This window comes from Rhineura floridana, chromosome 4, assembly GCF_030035675.1.
Source record: "Rhineura floridana isolate rRhiFlo1 chromosome 4, rRhiFlo1.hap2, whole genome shotgun sequence".
Classification (NCBI taxonomy): domain Eukaryota; kingdom Metazoa; phylum Chordata; class Lepidosauria; order Squamata; family Rhineuridae; genus Rhineura; species Rhineura floridana.
Window position 1 is genome coordinate 176,933,761 of NC_084483.1, and position 19,160 is coordinate 176,952,920.

The following is a 19,160-nucleotide window of genomic DNA, read 5'->3' on the forward strand; positions in this document are numbered from 1 at the left end:
ACCAACAATGCGTCATTCTGAAACTAATCAGTGTGATCCAATTTAGAGATCTCTGCCAGTAGATGAGCAATGGAAATAACCCCTCATTTTACTGTTTAGTGGACTTGTGCTTTCGCATATGTTACTGCATTCTACAGTTGAAAATCAAGATATAAAAAGATGGCCCAATCTCCTAGGTTCTTTCAGATAAAAATGGAGACTGTCACTATACAAGACTATATCAAGAGAAATTGCTATATATTTTTATAGGTTACTTCAAGCCAGTAAGACCATGTTGCTGCAATCCTGCCACTCACCTTTAATGACATTCCTCCAGTTTATGTGTTTTTTTGGGATGGAATTAAGGCCATCTTTTAAGTGAACTAAAATCTAAGTTTGAGGAAGCATGGAAGACAAAATATACCAGTCTCCCAACTTTTGACGGCTGGAAGTGCACAAAATCTTCAAGGGAACTATCAATCATGGCAGGAAACCCCCCCCCCCCGATACTGGTTTAAGTTGAGCAGCTTACAGGCTAATTGTGCTGTGCCAACAGTAGAGCAGGACTTCAGGTTATAAGAAACAAAACCTTTTCTACAGTGACACCCCAAGAAAGGAATTTCTGCTTCAGTGTCACTACTTAAAATAGAATAGTGTCTTTTATAGACCTTGAGATTCTCAAAAGGGTGTTCCAATGGATATAGAACGTATAATACAGTATGGCAGTAGTTATAAAAGGTCTCATTTGTGGACAGATATGAATTATTAGGAACTGTGCACCAGCTACATGTCGTTTCTTGTTAGTGGACATCAACAGTAGAAAGTGCTTGTTTTTTCTCCACTGTATTATTTGCAAGATATATTGTCTTTTGTGTATTTGTCCATCTTCTTGCATTCATCCTAGTAACAGGATAGTTATCAGCAATGTATCTGTGGACTACAAGTGGATCCTAAAAATAACTTTTGAAAATCTTTGCAATACATTTAACATACACAAAACTGAGAAGAAAATGAAAATGTATGTTTTTAAACAGCAGGAAAGAAAGCGCACCCATTTCTGTACAGAAAACCATTGCAAGAACTGTTCTCCTGACTGATCTCATTCCCATGGAAAGAGGAGAAAATAGATTTTAGATTCTAGTGGCTAGATTCTAGTGGCTAATAATGTTACAAAAAACATGGAATCAGTAAGAAAGTAACATTTATTTGACCAGTTAATGCTAAATATGCTGGCTTTTGTCTTTTCAGTTCAATTGCAAAATATTTGTAAAAAAAAAAATGTTTCCAAGACAGATTATGGTAAGTTTTAGCACTAAGGAAATTGTTTTGTCAGCACAAGCATTTCTGCATGCCCAATGGAACAATTTCCCCTCTCCTCCCCATGTGCGCTGTTCTAGGGATTCTCCTGACCCATCGAAGCAGATCTGGGTGAGGGGGAATGTCCTATTGCACTAGTGGAAATTCTTATGCTGGTTTCCACTAGCTCAATGAGCCCACTATTTTTGCAGTTGCTGTTATGTCTGCAGATTTTCAATTCTAAAATGGAATTAGTGGGTTGTGGCACAAATCTTTATTAGCTACATTTGTAGGTTTTCAAATACATGTTTTTTAAAATTGTTGCCTTCATTACAACAGTAAGCAAATGAAGTATACAGAGCTATCTTGGTAAGAACATACAGGCAGACACCAGGACAATTGATGACAAAACCAATCACTGTGGCCACAAAAACTTAGCTGCCACAGTTCATGTGCATATGTACAATTGTGACTAACATTATTAATTTTAACTGGTTTTATTGTGGACTCTGCTTTCCAAATTGTATACTAAGAGGCTACAGTATTAAGGTATACAAATTATTAAAATAAACATTTTGTGTGAGATGTGGCTTTAAACAGAAGCTTCCTGTACAATGTCCCTTTGAAAAAGCAGATCTTGCAGCAAACCTAGGCTTTTGATAGCTGTGTTGCAAATATTATCGCATTGTGAAATAACCTCTCTATGGTGATCAGAAAATAGTCACAATGTTTTGGCTTGTATCTTTTCTCACAGGAGATGACAGACCCTGCTCAGTTTCCCAAAGATTAAAAATCCCATGCCAACACCAGAGCTGACAATTTTATTCTCATAGAAATATGCAGGAGCAATGAATTGGGAGTGCACCCAAGTTTCATTAGTGCAGAATTTTTGAATATTAAGGGAGTCAAAGTAGATTTAAAGGGGAGAAAGGAATGTATTGGCTGCTCCTATTACACTATATCAGTTATTTTGTTCTACTCATCATTCATTCATTGGCGATCACTCGTGGCCTAGTAAGATTGTCTTCCAGGGTAAGGTCTTTAACAGTGGGTCTGTAAGTGACTGTGGAGGCCAATTCTGGACCCACAGTCTCCCACAATGAGGACATAGGTTTCCAGATGGAAGATGGTCACGATGAAGATTTGCTTGATGTGCCTTCCGCTTAGTTCCAATATGCTAACATTAGTCCGCCTATCTTCCCAAGTAATTGGCAGAATTTTCCGGAGGCAGCGTTGGTGGAATCCCAGACACTTACTGCCTTTTTCTTAGAATCTGATCTCCATACAGAGGGCTTAAGCTGGAAATATGTTTTGTAATACAACTGCCTCTAATAGGTGGTTAGATTCTATAAAAAAAATCTCCCCAGAGACGCAAATACAGAATTTAAAATGTTAAGTTCTCCTGTCATGCAGTCTTTAGTAACCATTTTCTTTCTGGCATGAGTGAGTCTAGGCATTTGATCACACCTAGAAAGTTTTAACAAATATGTCTACAAGAACTAGATAAAAAGATGTTTTGCAGGCCCAATTTAGCTGGTCACCTCTGGTGTAGGTTACCCCTCTATCACAGAAGCAGCCATGTGAAGGAGGTATAATTAGAGACAACCAAGTACTTTGGTAATCTGGAGGTAAGCATTGCTACTTTCAGTGAGAAATCAATTTGCTTTGAGTGTCAGACTGGGAGACCAGGTTTCATATCCCCACTCAGCCATGAAGCTCACTGGGTAACCTTGGGCTAGTCACTGTGTCTCAGCCTAACCTACCTCACAGGGTTATTGTGAGGATAAAATTGGGAGGGGGAGAACCATGTCTGTACCCCACCTTGAGCTCCTTGGAGAAAAGGTCAGATATGAATGTAATAAATAATGCCTTTTACATCTGCTAAAGGCCTAACAATAGTAGTGTGGCCCATCTGTGGAGCTTAGCTGTGATGAGGGGAAACAGCTACTGCTCAGCCTTTCTTAAGCTGAAGGTCTGGATCAAGAGACACAAGCAGAATTCTACTTTGCAACAGAGCTTTCTCTGGTTCCTTCCCCATCCACACTACAGCGCTCTGTCCCCCTCCTGAAAACTGCTCCTGAGAGTTGAGGGATCCCTTGGAACAATGCAGAATGCACCACAAGGGGCAGCAGCAGGACAGAGGAATTAGAAGAATTGGGTAGGGCTTTCCACTCACACAAGACATGCCTGGATCCAAGCTGTAGAGCAGGGGTCACCAACCTTTTTGGGGCTGCAGGCCCCAAATTCCACAACCTATTCTATTGGCTACAGAAGACTGCTTCTTTGATGCCTAATTTCAGCAGAGGGAGTAGACCCTGAAAGTGCCAGAAAAGGCCTCCAAGGGCACCATGTAAGCACTGCCTTTACCACGATAAAATGGAGACATAATGTAACTTAATTTCATTACTTTCATTCATCATTACAATTTCAGTACTCCACAGAAGATACCTGTCTAGAATTACCATACCCAGAAACTTCCCCTCTTTACATTTCTCCAGAGGTTGGTCACTGTCAGAAATTCAGCTCTCTTGCTTTATCTCAGGGCTTCCTACTATCCTGTACCATGTATGGTGGGTTATTGTCTCACTAAAAGTTGCATAAGGAACATTTTTCCAGTTTTGTTTTTTCCTGTTGTTGTGCCAATGTGAGAAAAACTACAAATGGCAAACCTATCCCTTCTAAGCAACTTTTAGAAGACACAAGAGGCTGTTACAGTATGTGGTCCTAGCAGTCACTCATCCAAGGAATTCTTGAAATGCACACTGCTCAGTACTCAAGACATGCCATTTGTAGTCCCTCCCCTGCCCATAGCAGGCTGAGAAGCTAACTGTGAATTATTGAAACCTTATGCCAATGTCACAGAGATTAGGAAGAGGCACTTATAAAACAAAATTCACGAAAACCTTTTACTTAGGCAAGAGCTATGATTGCTTTAACTCGAGCAGCTATCTTGTTCTGGAACAGAGGCAAGTTTAAAAAACAATAAACCTAGCAGTACAGGGTTTAAAGTATTACCAGTATTTTACAAAATCATTAAGTTCTTAACTTCAGTATAAATAGTAAAATAAGATCAAGAATTGAAATGACTTTTCTTAATGAAGTCCAGTTTTACACACTGATTTTAGATAGGCCAACAATATTGAAGTCCTAAAAAAAGCACACAAACACATTACCTCTTAAGATTACTAAGAACATAAGAAGAGCCTGCTGGATCAGGCCAGTGGCCCATCTAGTCCAGCATCCTGTTCTCACAGTGGCCAACCAGGTGCCTGGGGGAAGCCCGCAAGCAGGACCCAAGTGCAAGAACACTCTCCCCTCCTGAGGCTTCTGGCAACTGGTTTTCAGAAGCATGCTGCCTCTGACTAGGGTGGCACAGCACAGCCATCATGGCTAGTAGCCATTGATAGCCCTATCCTCCATGAATTTGTCTAATCTTTTAAAGCCATCCAAGCTGGTGGCCATTACTGCATCTTGTGGGAGCAAATTCCATAGTTTAACTATGCGCTGAGTAAAGAAGTACTTCCTTTTGTCTGTCCTGAATCTTCCAACATTCAGCTTCTTTGAATGTCCACGAGTTCTAGTATTATGAGAGAGGGAGAAGAACTTTTCTCTATCCACTTTCTCAATGCCATGCATAATTTTATACACTCCTATCATGTCTCCTCTGACCCGCCTTTTCTCTAAACTAAAAAGCCCCAAATGCTGCAACCTTTCCTCGTAAGGGAGTCGCTCCATCCCCTTGATCATTCTGGTTGCCCTCTTCTGAACCTTTTCCAACTCTATAATATCCTTTCTGAGATGAGGCGACCAGAACTGTACACAGTATTCCAAATGCGGCCGCACCATAGATTTATACAACGGCATTATGATATCGGCTGTTTTATTTTCAATACCTTTCCTAATTATTGCTAGCATGGAATTTGCCTTTTTCACAGCTGCCGCACACTGGGTCGACATTTTCATCGTGCTGTCCACTACAACCCCGAGGTCTCTCTCCTGGTCGGTCACCGCCAGTTCAGACCCCATGAGCGTATATGTGAAATTCAGATTTTTTGCTCCAATATGCATAATTTTACACTTGTTTATATTGAATTGCATTTGCCATTTTTCCGCCCATTCACTCAGTTTGGAGAGATCTTTTTGGAGCTCTTCGCAATCCCTTTTTGTTTTAACAACCCTGAACAATTTAGTGTCGTCAGCAAACTTGGCCACTTCACTGCTCACTCCTAATTCTAGGTCATTAATGAACAAGTTGAAAAGTACAGGTCCCAATACCGATCCTTGAGGGACTCCACTTTCTACAGCCCTCCATTGGGAGAACTGTCCGTTTATTCCTACTCTCTGCTTTCTGCTTCTTAACCAATTCCTTATCCACAAGAGGACCTCTCCTCTTATTCCATGACTGCTAAGCTTCCTCAGAAGCCTTTGGTGAGGTACCTTGTCAAACGCTTTTTGAAAGTCTAAGTACACTATGTCCACTGGATCACCTCTATCTATATGCTTGTTGACACTCTCAAAGAATTCTAATAGGTTACTGAGACAGGACTTTCCCTTGCAGAAGCCATGCTGGCTCTGCTTCAGCAAGGCTTGTTCTTCTTTGTGCTTAGTTAATCTAGCTTTAATAATACTTTCTACCAGTTTTCCAGGGACAGAAGTTAAGCTAACTGGCCTGTAATTTCCGGGATCCCCTCTGGATCCCTTTTTCAAGATTGGCGTTACATTTGCCACTTTCCAGTCCTCAGGCATGGAGGAGGACCCGAGGTTACTAGTTTGTTTTAATCCCAGATGACATTTGCAAAAAAAGTACACTACATCAAAACCTTGAAATGTCCAGACCAGCATACATTTGTACAGAAACATATAAAATGTTATGTGAAACGTTGAATCTTTACTGTGAAAACAATGTTCTTGTGTAAAGTAGGACATTAGTATGGGCATAATCCAGCCAGAGTTCAGGACTTTTAATTCCACAACTATTTTAGTGGGAGAATTAAGCACATGCTCAAGTTTCTCCCACTTAAATCAAAGTGTTTAATGTTAAAAGTATTATGGAGAATGCATGTATACATTTTCGGCTAATCACAGGCCTTTATAATACTTGCAGGTACAGCATTAGTTGAAACCAAAACCACATTGTTTGGGATAATAGTATTTGTAAGCTCTAGCTGCAAAGATGAACTAACACACCATACTTTAATATCAAAATGTTTTTGTGAAAATTTGCAGATAACAGATGAAAGTGCCGTCTATAAGGAACATTTGAAATTGAAGTGGAAGCCCATCCAAAGTTTGCCCCAGAAAGTAAAACAAAATCTGAATTGTTTTAAAGATTAGGAAGCCAGCTCAAAGCATGGAGTTTGACACACCTGGTCTGATTTGTAGCATCTCTGCTATATATTACAAAGACCACTGCCATTTCATGTAACAAATATACTCTTATTAACCTGGAATAAGCTTGTTTGGCAGACAAGTGTGTAATACCAATTGCTAATAATGTTTCTCAGCTTTAAATACCATATCAGTTTAGCCACCAGGTAGATTCTATCTTCCCCCAGGCTTGCACTGGCTCAAACATAACGTTACACAACTGAAGCAGCTCACCACTGAAAGCACTGTATTTTTAAAAACTCTAATGTAGTCAGATAACCAATAGTACTTCAGTGGTACAAAGCATTTTGCTGTCCCAAAGCTGTTTCAGAGAGGAGAAAGTAGCAGCATAACCCAGTTTAGAGAAATAGTGGGACAGCCATTGCATGAGGAAACCTGGAGTGCACACAACACAAAATGAGTTAGCACCAGGACACTTAGCAACAGCATACAGAAAAGCTACCAGGCTGTGTTTTGGCCCCCTCATTAGAGTAGTTAAACCTATAGGCAAGACAAGTAAGGTGCATCAATCTGATCTCTATTTGTTGCTTTTAGTTCCATTTCTTGATAAGTTTAGCCTTTCCTACAGCCGCAGCGCAGCCGACTCCAGGCCCTCTGCAGAGAAGGTGACAGGTACAGCTCCTGGTTCAATTCCAGTCCATAATCCTCTCATGGTCGGGGATCACGCGCCAGTTCGGAGAGGGCTGGTTCCTAGCCAGCCAGTTAAAGTCATCCACCTGGCTCCAGTTGTCCCTGCTCCTATCAAGCCTGGAAGTCTCGAAATCCGCGTCTATGCCCGCGTAACTCCATGTGTAGGGAGCGAAGCTAACGCTTCTGCAGTCCTCCAGCATGGCCCGGCAGGTCACTTGCACGTAGAAGCTAGTGTCGGTGGTACAGTGCGTGCGGAGCTGCTGGCAGGCGAGGGCCATGAGGCAGTCGCGGCAGTCATCTACCATCACCGAGGTCGACACAGGGCCGCAGAGCACCGTGCAGTCTCGGCAGCCGCGCACCGTCAGTGTGTTGGGGTTGCCCCGGAGCCACACCCGGCAGCGGCTCAGCTGGGACAGCACCACGTCCCGCTGAAGCAGATCGGCCGGGCCCAGCTCCAGCTCTTGCCCCTCGGCCCGGCTGAATCCGCACCCCGGTTCCGCCTCCGCTTCCTCCTCGCGGGGCGGCAGTGGTGGCAGCCCTGAAGGCTTCGGAGGTGCCTGAGCCGAGGCGACCTCCTTCTTGAGGGCCTTCTTGAAAGCGAACCGCTTCTTGGGCTGCAGCTGAAGGCGTAGCTCAGACAGCGCGTCTTGGAGTCTGCTCAGCGCCGCCTGCGCCTGCCGCACCTCGTAAGGGGCCAAAAAGAGCACCGAGTCCGTCAGCAGCCGCTGCAGTTCCTGCAGCCGCCTGCCCGCCTCAAGCACAGCCTCAGCGCCTTGGTCCGGCCCCGGTCCCAACAAGGCCTCGATGGCTTCCCGCTCTCGTGCGAAGGCGGCGGTGAAGTAATCGCTCTGCTCCTCTTGCACCGTCAGCGCCTCGCGCTCCCGCCGCCTCCTCCCGGCCTCCTCCCGCCGCTCCGCTTCTCTCTGCTGAAGTCTCTCGGGAACTACGGCGGCAAAACCGGTGCCGAGAGAGACCCCGTTGGTCTCCGTCGGGGCTCCCTCCTCAGAAACAGCCTCCATCTTTTTTTCTCCGGCACGACTTCAAGCACTTCACACTAAAGGGAACGCTGATTGGCCCCCTTAGGCTGGCCTCGTCTGCGATTTGTAGGGAGACCTCAAGGGGGTGCGTGGGCGAGGCCTAGTCGTTTCTTAAAGAGACAGCCGCTGCGTTTCCCAACCTCTTTTTATTTATTTTTGTTGCTGGACTACAACTCCCATCAGCCCCAGCCAGCATGGCCAACGATCAGGAATTATGGGAGCTGTAGTCCAGCAACAAAAAAAATGAAAAAGGTTGGGAAACACTGGATGGTGGAATAATTAAGCCGCATTCACAATTTCTGGCGTATCCGACGGCTGATTGGGCAGGTTGGGATTTTTTTTTAAAGTAGGCGTGGTCAGGGCTGGAGGAAGTCGAGCGCACCTTGGATGGAAGAGAAGAGGAATGTTGGATAAAGGTTTTTTAGGACTGTTTCTGGTGCTGCTGTTAAAAGTGTGGGCAGTGATCCCCGGAAGCTTGTATCATTTATTAGTCTTTAACGAACCACAAGACTCTTGGGTGTTGGTTTTGTTGCAGAAAACTCACATGGCTACCCCCCTGGAAATTACTAAATTTGTCTTTATTTCCAATGGCGTATCCAGTGTTGCTGTTTTCAGAAATAGATTCTAGAATAGGTGTTGCAGCAAAAACAATCAAGAGGCTTGTGGCATCTTAACGATTAAAAGATGTTGTGGAGTTTCTTATTTTTCAGAAAGAAGCTAGTTAAGGTTGTGTTTTTTTACACATTTGTTCAGTGGGACTTGCAACCTAATAACACAAATGCGTAGGTTGCAGAGGTGTACAGTACTGTTTTTCTTCCATATAATGAAAAGACTAAGTTAGTATTTGGTTGCAATTAATTCACTAGATTTAAAGGACTGGAAGGACATTTGGGATATATGGAATTTCCCCCCTCTCCTTCTCCCTGAGTGTGCCTTGCACCCTCCCCAAATCTGCTCCAGAGGGTTTGGGGAACCCCTAGAGCAGCTTGGAGGAGGCATAGGGGAAGGAGGTTCCTCTGCACCAGCAGAAATCCTTGTGCACCACTGATGGACACTAAACACTATGTTGGATACAACCCTATAACTTTCATGCACTGATTTGGTGGTAGAGCACATGCTTTGCATGCAGAAGGTTCTATTCCTGGCATTTCCAGGTACCTTAGGAGAAACCCTTTTTCTGAAACCCTGGAGAATTGTTGTCAGTCACTAGTTGGTAGGAGCTGTAGTCCAAAACATCTGGAGGGCACCAGTTTGACAAAGAGTGGCATAGACCTTACTGAGCTAGATGGGCCAATGATCTGTCTTGGTATAAGACAACTTCCTATGTTCTTAACTCACAGCAGTGGAAAGAGATGGCCAACAAGGTGGCAGAAATTATTAGGCAAGTTACATCCCAATTTCCTTAAACAAAGGTGTGGAAAATAGAGTTTCACTCACTCTTCAGCTGAAAAAAAAGGCTCTCAAAGTGGCTTACAAAAACAAATTCCAGTTATAAGATAGTCCCTGCTCTTAGGCGTACAATCTAAAAGGATACAAAAGGAAAAGGGATTGAGAAAGAGGAGGGGGAAAAACAAAAAAAAACACCATTGTGTCTGAGGTGACAAGAAAACTCAGCAGAGTTTGATTTACAATTGATGGCTCATTCAGACATGCAGAATCCTGTGTTTGATAAATGTGCATTTGTGAACTATGCTTTGCTGTTCGGAGAAGCATTCTAAATCTGCTGCTTGAATCAAGATCCAGTGTTGTTTCTTATGTATGGCAGCTGTTAATGCAGAGTGGTCTAAGCAATCCTATGGAGGAAGAAATGCCTGACCAGAGTACTCTTAGTTACAACTGCCACTTGTGGCAACAATTCATATGAATGCAGTGACAAAAGAATCTATGGCCATGTTCACAAAGATTGGGAAGCACTATTTGGAACTAGAGATGTGCCATCAACTGTTACTCTGTACAAACAACTGCATACCTTGATACTGCTCTATTTGGAGGAATTTGCAGACTTCAGAAACAGTTCACAGACTGTAATGGGGAACCTTTAACCCTCCAGATGTTGTTGGACTACACCTGTCATCATTCCTGACCATTTACCATGATGGCTGGGGTTGATGGGAACTGGAGTCCAACAACACCTTAAGGTCCACATCCTTGCCACAAGCAAGCCAGTGAAATCAGGCAAGAGATAGCTGATCAAAAATTCAATTTAAAAACATTCTTTTGACAGTGGAGTCCTATGCATGTTTGCTCAGAATTCCCACTGTGTTCAATGGAGCTTATTCCCAGATAAGTGCGGAGAGGATGGCAGTGTGAGTAGCTTAATTTTTAGAATAAATATACAAATATACATTAGCTTCATGTTGAATATCAATCAATTAAAAGCTTTTGGCTCTATTACAAATTCTTAGATGATATTCACTAATTTCAAGCTGTGATATACCATGGGGAAAATGTGATGGGCTTGATTTCTTTTTCAGCATGCACCTATACATTTTTACTCAGAAGTGAGTGTTAACTGAGTTCAGTAGACCCTCAGATAAGTAGGAAGCAGAAAACCCCCAGTTTTCCTCTTCTCTACCATAATAGATCACATGTATAGAAATGTGGTGCAGTTTTACACTCACAGTGAGGAGTGACTGTCTGAATTTGACTGAACTGTTGCAAGCTATAATTTTCTGTCTAGAGATAGTCTCTGTTTGGCTTTTATGTCAGATGTAAAATTACAGTATTAAACATTAGGGAGTTTTCCAGCCCTACGTGTAGTAATATCAACCTTTGGAAATCCTAACAGGAAAGGGTTGTAAAGGAGGGAAAGCTAGCAAGGAAATTGCGTTGCAGTTTGATGGCTAGCTTTGCAGTATTTCTCCGTGGCTTAACTGTTCTGGGTCTTGCAAGCAAAGGAGCTGCTTGGCTAGTTATTGCTATGAATGTTAAGCTGTGCAAAATTGATAATGTCTGCTAAGTGCTTTCTACTTTGCCAGAGATTTGCAATCATCACAGAGGCAGCTAAAATGATTCCAATTTCCTTCTTGTAATTGATTTCCAGCATAGAAGAAGGCATAGTTTTTTGTGGGGTTTTTTGGATGGGACTGGGAAGGACAATTCAGTGTTTAGTGAATAATAGCACTTAGCCTGCTCAGCGCTCACAAGTTAATGGGTTTGTGTCTCTGCCTTCAAAACATGAAAAGACTGTGATTCTTATCAGCAGTGTCTCTTATGCCTGGGAAGCATGCTGAATCCTGAAAATGTGAAAGAAACCCAGAGATTCGTCTTTTTTGACAATGGATTTGAAAGCAAACTATCACAAAGGTCAGGGGTGATGGAAGTTGTGGTCCAGCAATGTCTGGAGGGCCACAGGTTCCTCGTCCTTGCTGATTCATAGAATCATTTATTTATTTATTTATTTATTTTATTACATTTCTAGACCGCCCTATAGCAATAAGCTCCCAGGGCGGTGAACAGCATAATAAAACAGATTAAAATACAAGCGGATGTAAATACAATACAGTACACAATAAAACATAATTAAAATTCCAAATTTAAATTCAAATTTAAAATTTTTAAAATGCCTGGGCATTTTCCATAGCGTTGGAAGGGGCCTATAAGGCCATCAAGTCCAACCCCCTGCTCAGTATAGGAACCCAAATTAAAGCATACCTGACAGGTGGCTGTCCAGTTGTCTCTTGAATGCCTCCAGTGTTGAAGATCCCACCCTAGGTAATTGGTTCAACAGTCGTACCGCTCTAACAGCCAGGAAGTTTTTCTTGATGTTCAGTTGAAATCTGGCTTCCTGCAACCTGAGCCAATTATTCCGTGTCCTGCACTCTGGGATGATCAAGAAGAGATCCTGACCCTCTTCTGTGTGGCAACTTTTCAAGATCGTGAGATGGCATTTAACAAGAACTGCATACTGTTACATGGACCCCAGACTCCAACTAGTAAGAGATCCCAGAATCTCCACACATGACTTGGTCACTGGAAGGTCACTGGAGGCTTCTGATGTATTTGAGATATATGGTTTTATTTATCCATATATACATGCTGAGCACAAGACAGAAGCAGCAGCGGCCAGTGGGGCAGCACGGGTGGAGCTGCATTGGTCTTCTGGCTGCCCACCACCATGGGGCACTGCCACTTACTGAGAGGGGGAGGACAAGGTGTGGGAAGCAGTGGACCCAATCTGCTGCCGTCATGTGCCACACTGGACCGCAATCTTTGCACCTAGCCCCTCTCTGCAAGCAGCAGTGACCTAGTGCTTGTTTCATTGTACTTGCAAATGGATAGGCAAACAAATCCCAGTTGTGTTATTTGAAAGAAGATCAGTGTATCACTCGAGCAATCTTATACACACTCACTATGGAGTATCCCCCACTGTACACAGTGGGTCTCCTTCTGAATTATACAGTCACATTCTGTAGTGTTAAATTGAAAATACCCCCATGCCATTCCACTCCTTCCTATAAGCTCATTTCAAAACAAAATCTTACACAACTTATAGTCCTAAACTCAGAAATGCTTGCTTAACTACCCTCTACGTTTTCATGGTGATACACAAAACACTCAGAGAGAATCGAGAGTTCAAAATCTAAAACAAGACTAAAATAATCCAGGGTCACCATAAGTCGGAATCGACTTGAAGGCAATACATTTACATTTTACATACTCTGACTCTTCTGCAGTTTAAAAGTTTAAAAAATGCCTGGCTGATTTCTAGTTAATTTAAGAAAATTAACATTGGTGTCTATGATAAGTGTGGGCATGCTCAGTAAGAACCAACTGTCAGTGTTCTAAATGCCAGACTGTTTGGCTTGGCTAATCGGGACCACACCCATACCAGACATTTATTCTACTTTAAACAGTCCTATTCCCCTGACAGAGCTCCAGTGGCCAGAATCAGCTCATCTTCCCAGAGAATTCTGGTAATTGGGCTCCTGCTGGGAGGAAGGGCGGAATAAATAATAAATAAATAAATTGTAACTCTGTGAGGGGAATAGGGTGTCTCCTAACAACTCTCAGTACCTTTCACAAACTACAATTCCCAGGATTCTTTGGGGGAAGCCATGACTGTTTAAAGTGGAATAAAGTTCTGGTGTGGATGTGGCCAGGGACAGCTTTGGTTTAAATTAGGGTGGGAGACTACATGTGTCTGCTGTAGAATAAGAAGGTGGGAAAACCCTGAAAAATAATGATACTGTTAACAATGTTTTCCTTTTGGAAAGGAAAAGGGCTTTCCCTCTGCCCAGTGCCCACCACCCAATCTCATCCCATCCCATCCCTCCCCCTCCCTCTACTCCTCTCCCCCTGCCCCTCCCACACATCAGTTTTACCTATGCTAAGCATGATTGCACAGGAATAAATCTCATTGAACCCAATAAGCATTCAAATGATCAAACCTGCCCTCCCCTCCTCCTCTTCCTATACTCTCCCTCCTGCCCCTCCCCTCCCCCTTCCTGTCCCCTCTCCCCTCCCTCTTCTCCCCACCCCTCCCTCCTCCCCCTTCCTCTTCCAATAGCCAACAAATATTTCTATCAAACTTTAACAAGTAGGGAAATTGGGCGGCTATAGCAAATGCAGCAGGGGAGCAGGAGACCTGAACTCCTCTCTGAGATATGGTACTGCCCTACAAATTTGTCAAAATGCAAACTCAATTTGAGTTGGTCTTTCACAGTCCAATCCACTTCCTGTGTAGCTTGGAAGAATTTGGTAACGTGCCTCTGAGCATATGATGATTGGTGGCAACACCTGCAATCAGGACTGCATCTCCAAAGATGGAGAATTACATTTTTTGTATATTTGCTGGTGGTGTTCTTACTTTGCTTCTTTCCTATGTTACTACTGTTTCTACAGAGAATCTAACCTAGACAATTATATTTCACTCATTATTCATCCTAGAAATCTGTGTCAAATATATTTTTATTAATTTCAAAGTCTTTTGATTGGTCAGTGTCATATGATGGTGAAGACAGCCTTTTGTGTTTTGAACTGGAGGTTATTTTCTATTTCTATTTTGGGTGCATTAGTTGAATCTGAAACTGCAGCTGTGATGTAAAATTAGACTGATTAACAATATGTTGCTACTTATAGCCAACAGATATTTCTGTCATGCTTTAAAAAGCAGGGAAATTGGGCGGCTATAGTGAACAGCAATGAATCTAGCTGTTGGAAACAAACTTGGCCTGCCCAAGATACATGTGTTCAGCCTGCTATGCTTAACACACTCCACTTCAGAAAGGGGTGGGCATGGTCAATTAAAAACAGAGCACACCTACAAATTGGCTAGAATATATTTCACCTCCCACTGTTTCATCTTGTGCAAACTGATACACTCCTCATGTCCACTGGAGACTGTTCTGCAGAATAGTTAGTGCCATTATTCTACTATTGTTTTTGGAGTTTTTTTAGTGCAGATTATGCAAAGTGTTGCTGTACTTCACATATTCACAGAAAGAGGAGCAAAAGAAAATGATTTACTGTAGGAAATGTTACTAAAATTGCAGAGTAAATAAAACATATTTAAAGTGAATATCTGAACTATATCAACTGTCTGAATATTGTTGCTTCCTCCCTGCTAAAACAAGATCAGCACAGCACATGTCTTCTTTCTGTTATTTGGGCAGATTGCAGGTGTTGCCACCAGTCACCATATGTTCAGAGGCACATGTTACCAAATTCTTCCAAGTTACCCAGGAAATGGATTGGATTGTGAAAGACAAACCCAAATTGTGTTTGCATTTTTACAAATATGTAGGGTGGTACTATATCTCAGAGAGAAGGTCAGGTCTCCTGTTTCGCTGGTGCATTCACTATAGCTGCCCAATTTCCCCACTTTTTAAAGTTTGATAAAAAATATCTGTTGGCTGTAGGTATGTTCTTAAACTGCAAGAGTTTTTTGCCTATTAGTGAATAGATGTGTAAAGGATTGTGCTGTAATCTGATTGCTGAGGCATATTTTTCTTCAGGTGGCATGGGAAATCAGTCTCAGGACAGAGAACTCTATTTTCTCACTCAATTATATATATGAATCCAAGGTAAAAGTGATTAAATAATAGTGTTAGTCAATAGAACTAACAATAATAGCCAAGAGTGAAGAATGGATAATAGATGGCCAGTCTTGTTCTGCATAACTCCCTCAGGTTGTCTTAACATGTATTATTGTACTATTTTCCCCTAATCACTTTAGTTCACATGTGTGTGTTCAAAAGCTCAGGCCAAACCACACGTACATTTTAAAGTCTTTTAATTATTACTGCAGAATGCTTTAGCTGATGCGCATTGTCACCATTTATGAATTATGCTTTTTCTGCTTTAAATGTCACAATATTCCCTTCTGCTATTGTGGGAGAAGGCACTCTCATATCTGCCTACCCTGGATGGAGACCTGTAGCTGCCTTGTCACTGGTATTATATGTATTGTCTTTTTCTTTTCTTTTTCTTTTTTGTAATTTAGCCTACAGTCCTGTATACTTACATGGGAGTACGTCCCACTGGATTCATTGGGACTTTCATCTGAGTAGGTTCCACTGGATTCACTGAGGCTTTTGTTGGCGAGGTCCACCAGAAATGGAAATGGAAGCAGAAATTGCCACAATTCTCATGTTTGTCTGAGGTCAGGAAAAAGAACCACTCAAGCAAATAAGAGTAATATTCATTATGTTTTGAATCTAAATGTTATGTAAATAATTGTGTTATTTTCTGAATTGTTTTTGACATTTCCCTTTCATTGAAATGTATTGAAATTAATTATATAATTAATTGTATTTGTTGCAGCCGTAGTGGATAGTGAGACAAGTAATGTAGATTTTAGTGGAAACTGGACTGTAACAGAATGGAAACAGTGCTGATTGTGACAAACACAGGACAGGATGGAAACTGCTGCCTTATTACAACCATGCTTCTGAGACATGCATTGGATAGTACTGTTGAAGTATTATTATGCTCATCTGCAATAGTGTGCATGTCTCTTTGAAGGAAAACATACACAAAATTACTTTCCCCCACTCCTCTGAGCAGCAGAAGCAATGATGCAGGCAAAATAGATTGATGGTGAAGTTTTTCCAGCATCAGTGAAATTAATAAGGCCATGTCATTTACCTGATTTACAGATCACCTTTTAGAGTACAATTGCCCTTCCAAGGAAGTGCACAAGACATCTTAAAAATACATCAGCATAATCAACAACAATATAATCATTCAATTAAAACCACACTATAACCCTTAAAACTGAGCAATAGCATTAATAAACAATTAATAAAAAGCAGAGTGAAATAAAAGTGTTTTAAGTTTACTAATTCAAAACTTCCAAATATGGGATCATTCATATTTCCTGGAGACAGGCCACCACTGAAAAGCCCTTTCCCTGCTATCCATCAACTCAATATCCCTTTCTGATGGGCTGGACAGCAGGACTTCAGTGGCTGATCATAAAGCTTGGGCAAGCTTGTATAGGTGTAGGCAATCCTTGAGATGGATCCCTAATCTTATCTGATACAGACTGCATACCTCCATCCAGATCAGTGGGTTTTCCAACCCATAGAAATGCTATCTTGTCAGGACTTAGCTTTAGCTTGTTTGCCCTTATGCCTGTCAAAAGTGTTTCCAGAAATCTTTTCTACTGCCTCCCTGAGATTAGAGGATGGAAACATGAGATAGAGCTGTATGTTATTTGCATACTGGTAACGCTGCAGCCTGAACCTGTGGATGATGTCTTTCAGCTATTTCATGTAGTTGTTAAAAATATGGGGGACAAGGTAGAACCTTGTTGCACCTCACAGGATAGTGGCCAAGAGGTGGAACACAAGCCCCTCAGCACCTCCTTCGTGGAATTTCCCAAGGATCGATATTGGGACCTCTCCTTTTTTAACTAGTTCATGAATGATTTAGAGTTGGTGTGAGTGAGCAGTGTGGTAGCCAACTTTCCTGATAATACCAAATTGTTCAGAGTGGTTAAAACAAAAATGGATTTTGTGGAGCTCCACAGTTGATCACTGTGCTCTGTGGGTGAGGGCCTCCTGGAGATACCATTTTGTCAGAAAGTGGGCTCCTGCTGGGAGGAAGGGCAGGATATAAATCAATCAATAAATAGAAAGTCCATTCCATACAATAAAGGAATCAGGCCTTTAGTGTTGCGGCACCTACTTTGTGGAATTCCCCTGCCCCCATTAAATATTACACAGGTGCCATCTCTGTTGTATTTTTAGCATGTATTGAAGACCCTCTTCCAACAAGCCTTTTAAGTAGAGCTCTTTCCCAGTTCGCAACAGTTTTAGAATTGTTTTTATTATTTTATTGCTTGTTGTTTCCTGTCCTGGGCTTATTTGGGAGAAAGGGCTACATTTAATACATACATGTTTGTGTTATGTGCCTTCAAGTCGATTATGGCGACCCTATGAACTGGCGACCTCCAGTAGCATCTGCCATAAACCACCCTGTTCAGATCCTGCAAATTCAGGTCTGTGACTTCCTTTATGGAGTCAATCCATCTCTTGTTTGGTCTTCCTCTTTTTCTACTCCCTTCTGTTTTCCCCAGCATTATAGTCTTTTCTAGTGAATCAGGTCTTTTCATGATGTGTCCAAAGTATGATAACCTCAGTTTCATCATTTTAGCTTCTAGTGACAGTTCTGGTTTAATTTGTTCTAGCACCCAGTTATTTGCCTTTTTCTGTCCATGGTATCCACAAAGCTCTCCTCCAACACCACATTTCAAATGAGTTGATTTTTCTCTTACCCACTTTTTCACAGTCTGACTTTCACATCCTTACATAGAGATTGGAATACCATGGTTTGAATGATCCTGACTTTGGTGTTCAGTGAAACGTCTTTGCATTTGAGGACCTTTTCTAGTTCTCCGATAGCTACCCTCCCCAGTCCTAGCCTTCTTCTGATTTCTTGACTATTGTCTCCATTTTGGTTAATGACTGTGCCAAGGTATTGATAATCCTTGACATTTAAAGTTACATAAATCTGTTGTCATTACTTGAGTCTTCTTGATGTTCAGCTGTAGTCCTGCTTTTGTGCTTTCCTCTTTAACTTTCATCAGCATTCATTTCAAATCATTACTGGTTTCTGCATCTCGTCTGATATCTACGGTATCGTCTACATATCTTAAACTATTGACATTTCTCCCTCCAATTTTCACACCTCCTTCCTCTTGGTCCAATCCCATTTTCCATATGATATGTTCTGCATATAGATTAAACAAATAGGGTGATAAAATACACCATGTCTCACACCCTTTCCAATGGGGAACCAATCAGTTTCTCCATATTCTGTCTTTACAGTAACCTCCTGTCCAGAGTATAGGTTGCGCATCAGGACAATCAGATGCTGTGGCACCCCCATTTCTTTTAATCATTCCATAGTTTTTCATGATCTACATAATCAAAGGCTTTGCTGTAATCTATAAAGCACAGGGTGATTTCCTTCTGAAATTCCTTGGTCCATTCCACTATCCAAGGTATGTTTGCGATATGATCTCTGGTGCCTCTTCCCTTTCTAAATCCTGCTTGGACATCTGGCATTTCTCGCTCCATATATGGTAAGAGCCTTTGTTGTAGAATCTTAAGCATTACTTTACTTGCATGGGATATTAAGGCAATAGTACAATAATTACTGCATTCCCTGGGATCCCCTTTCTTTGGAATTGGGATGTATATTGAACACTTCTAGTCTATGGCCATTGTTTTATTTTCCATATTTGTTGTTGTTATTGTTGTTATTGTTATTATTATTATTTATTACATTTGTATACCGCCCTATAGCCGAAGCTGTCTGGGCGGTTTACAACAATTAAAAACATTAAACACAAATATACACATATACAAATTTAAAAACACT

The 19,160-nt window shown here is 41.8% G+C and overlaps 1 protein-coding gene across 1 annotated transcript; it reads right to left on the reverse strand.

Moving 5' to 3' along the window:
* Window positions 1-6,143: 6,143 nt before the first annotated feature.
* TBCC (tubulin folding cofactor C) lies at window positions 6,144-8,419 on the reverse strand. Its single transcript, XM_061625344.1, has one exon. It carries the CDS (start codon window positions 8,310-8,312, stop codon window positions 7,290-7,292), a length of 1,023 nt encoding a protein of 340 aa, XP_061481328.1. The 5' UTR covers window positions 8,313-8,419; the 3' UTR covers window positions 6,144-7,289.
* Window positions 8,420-19,160: the final 10,741 nt, after the last annotated feature.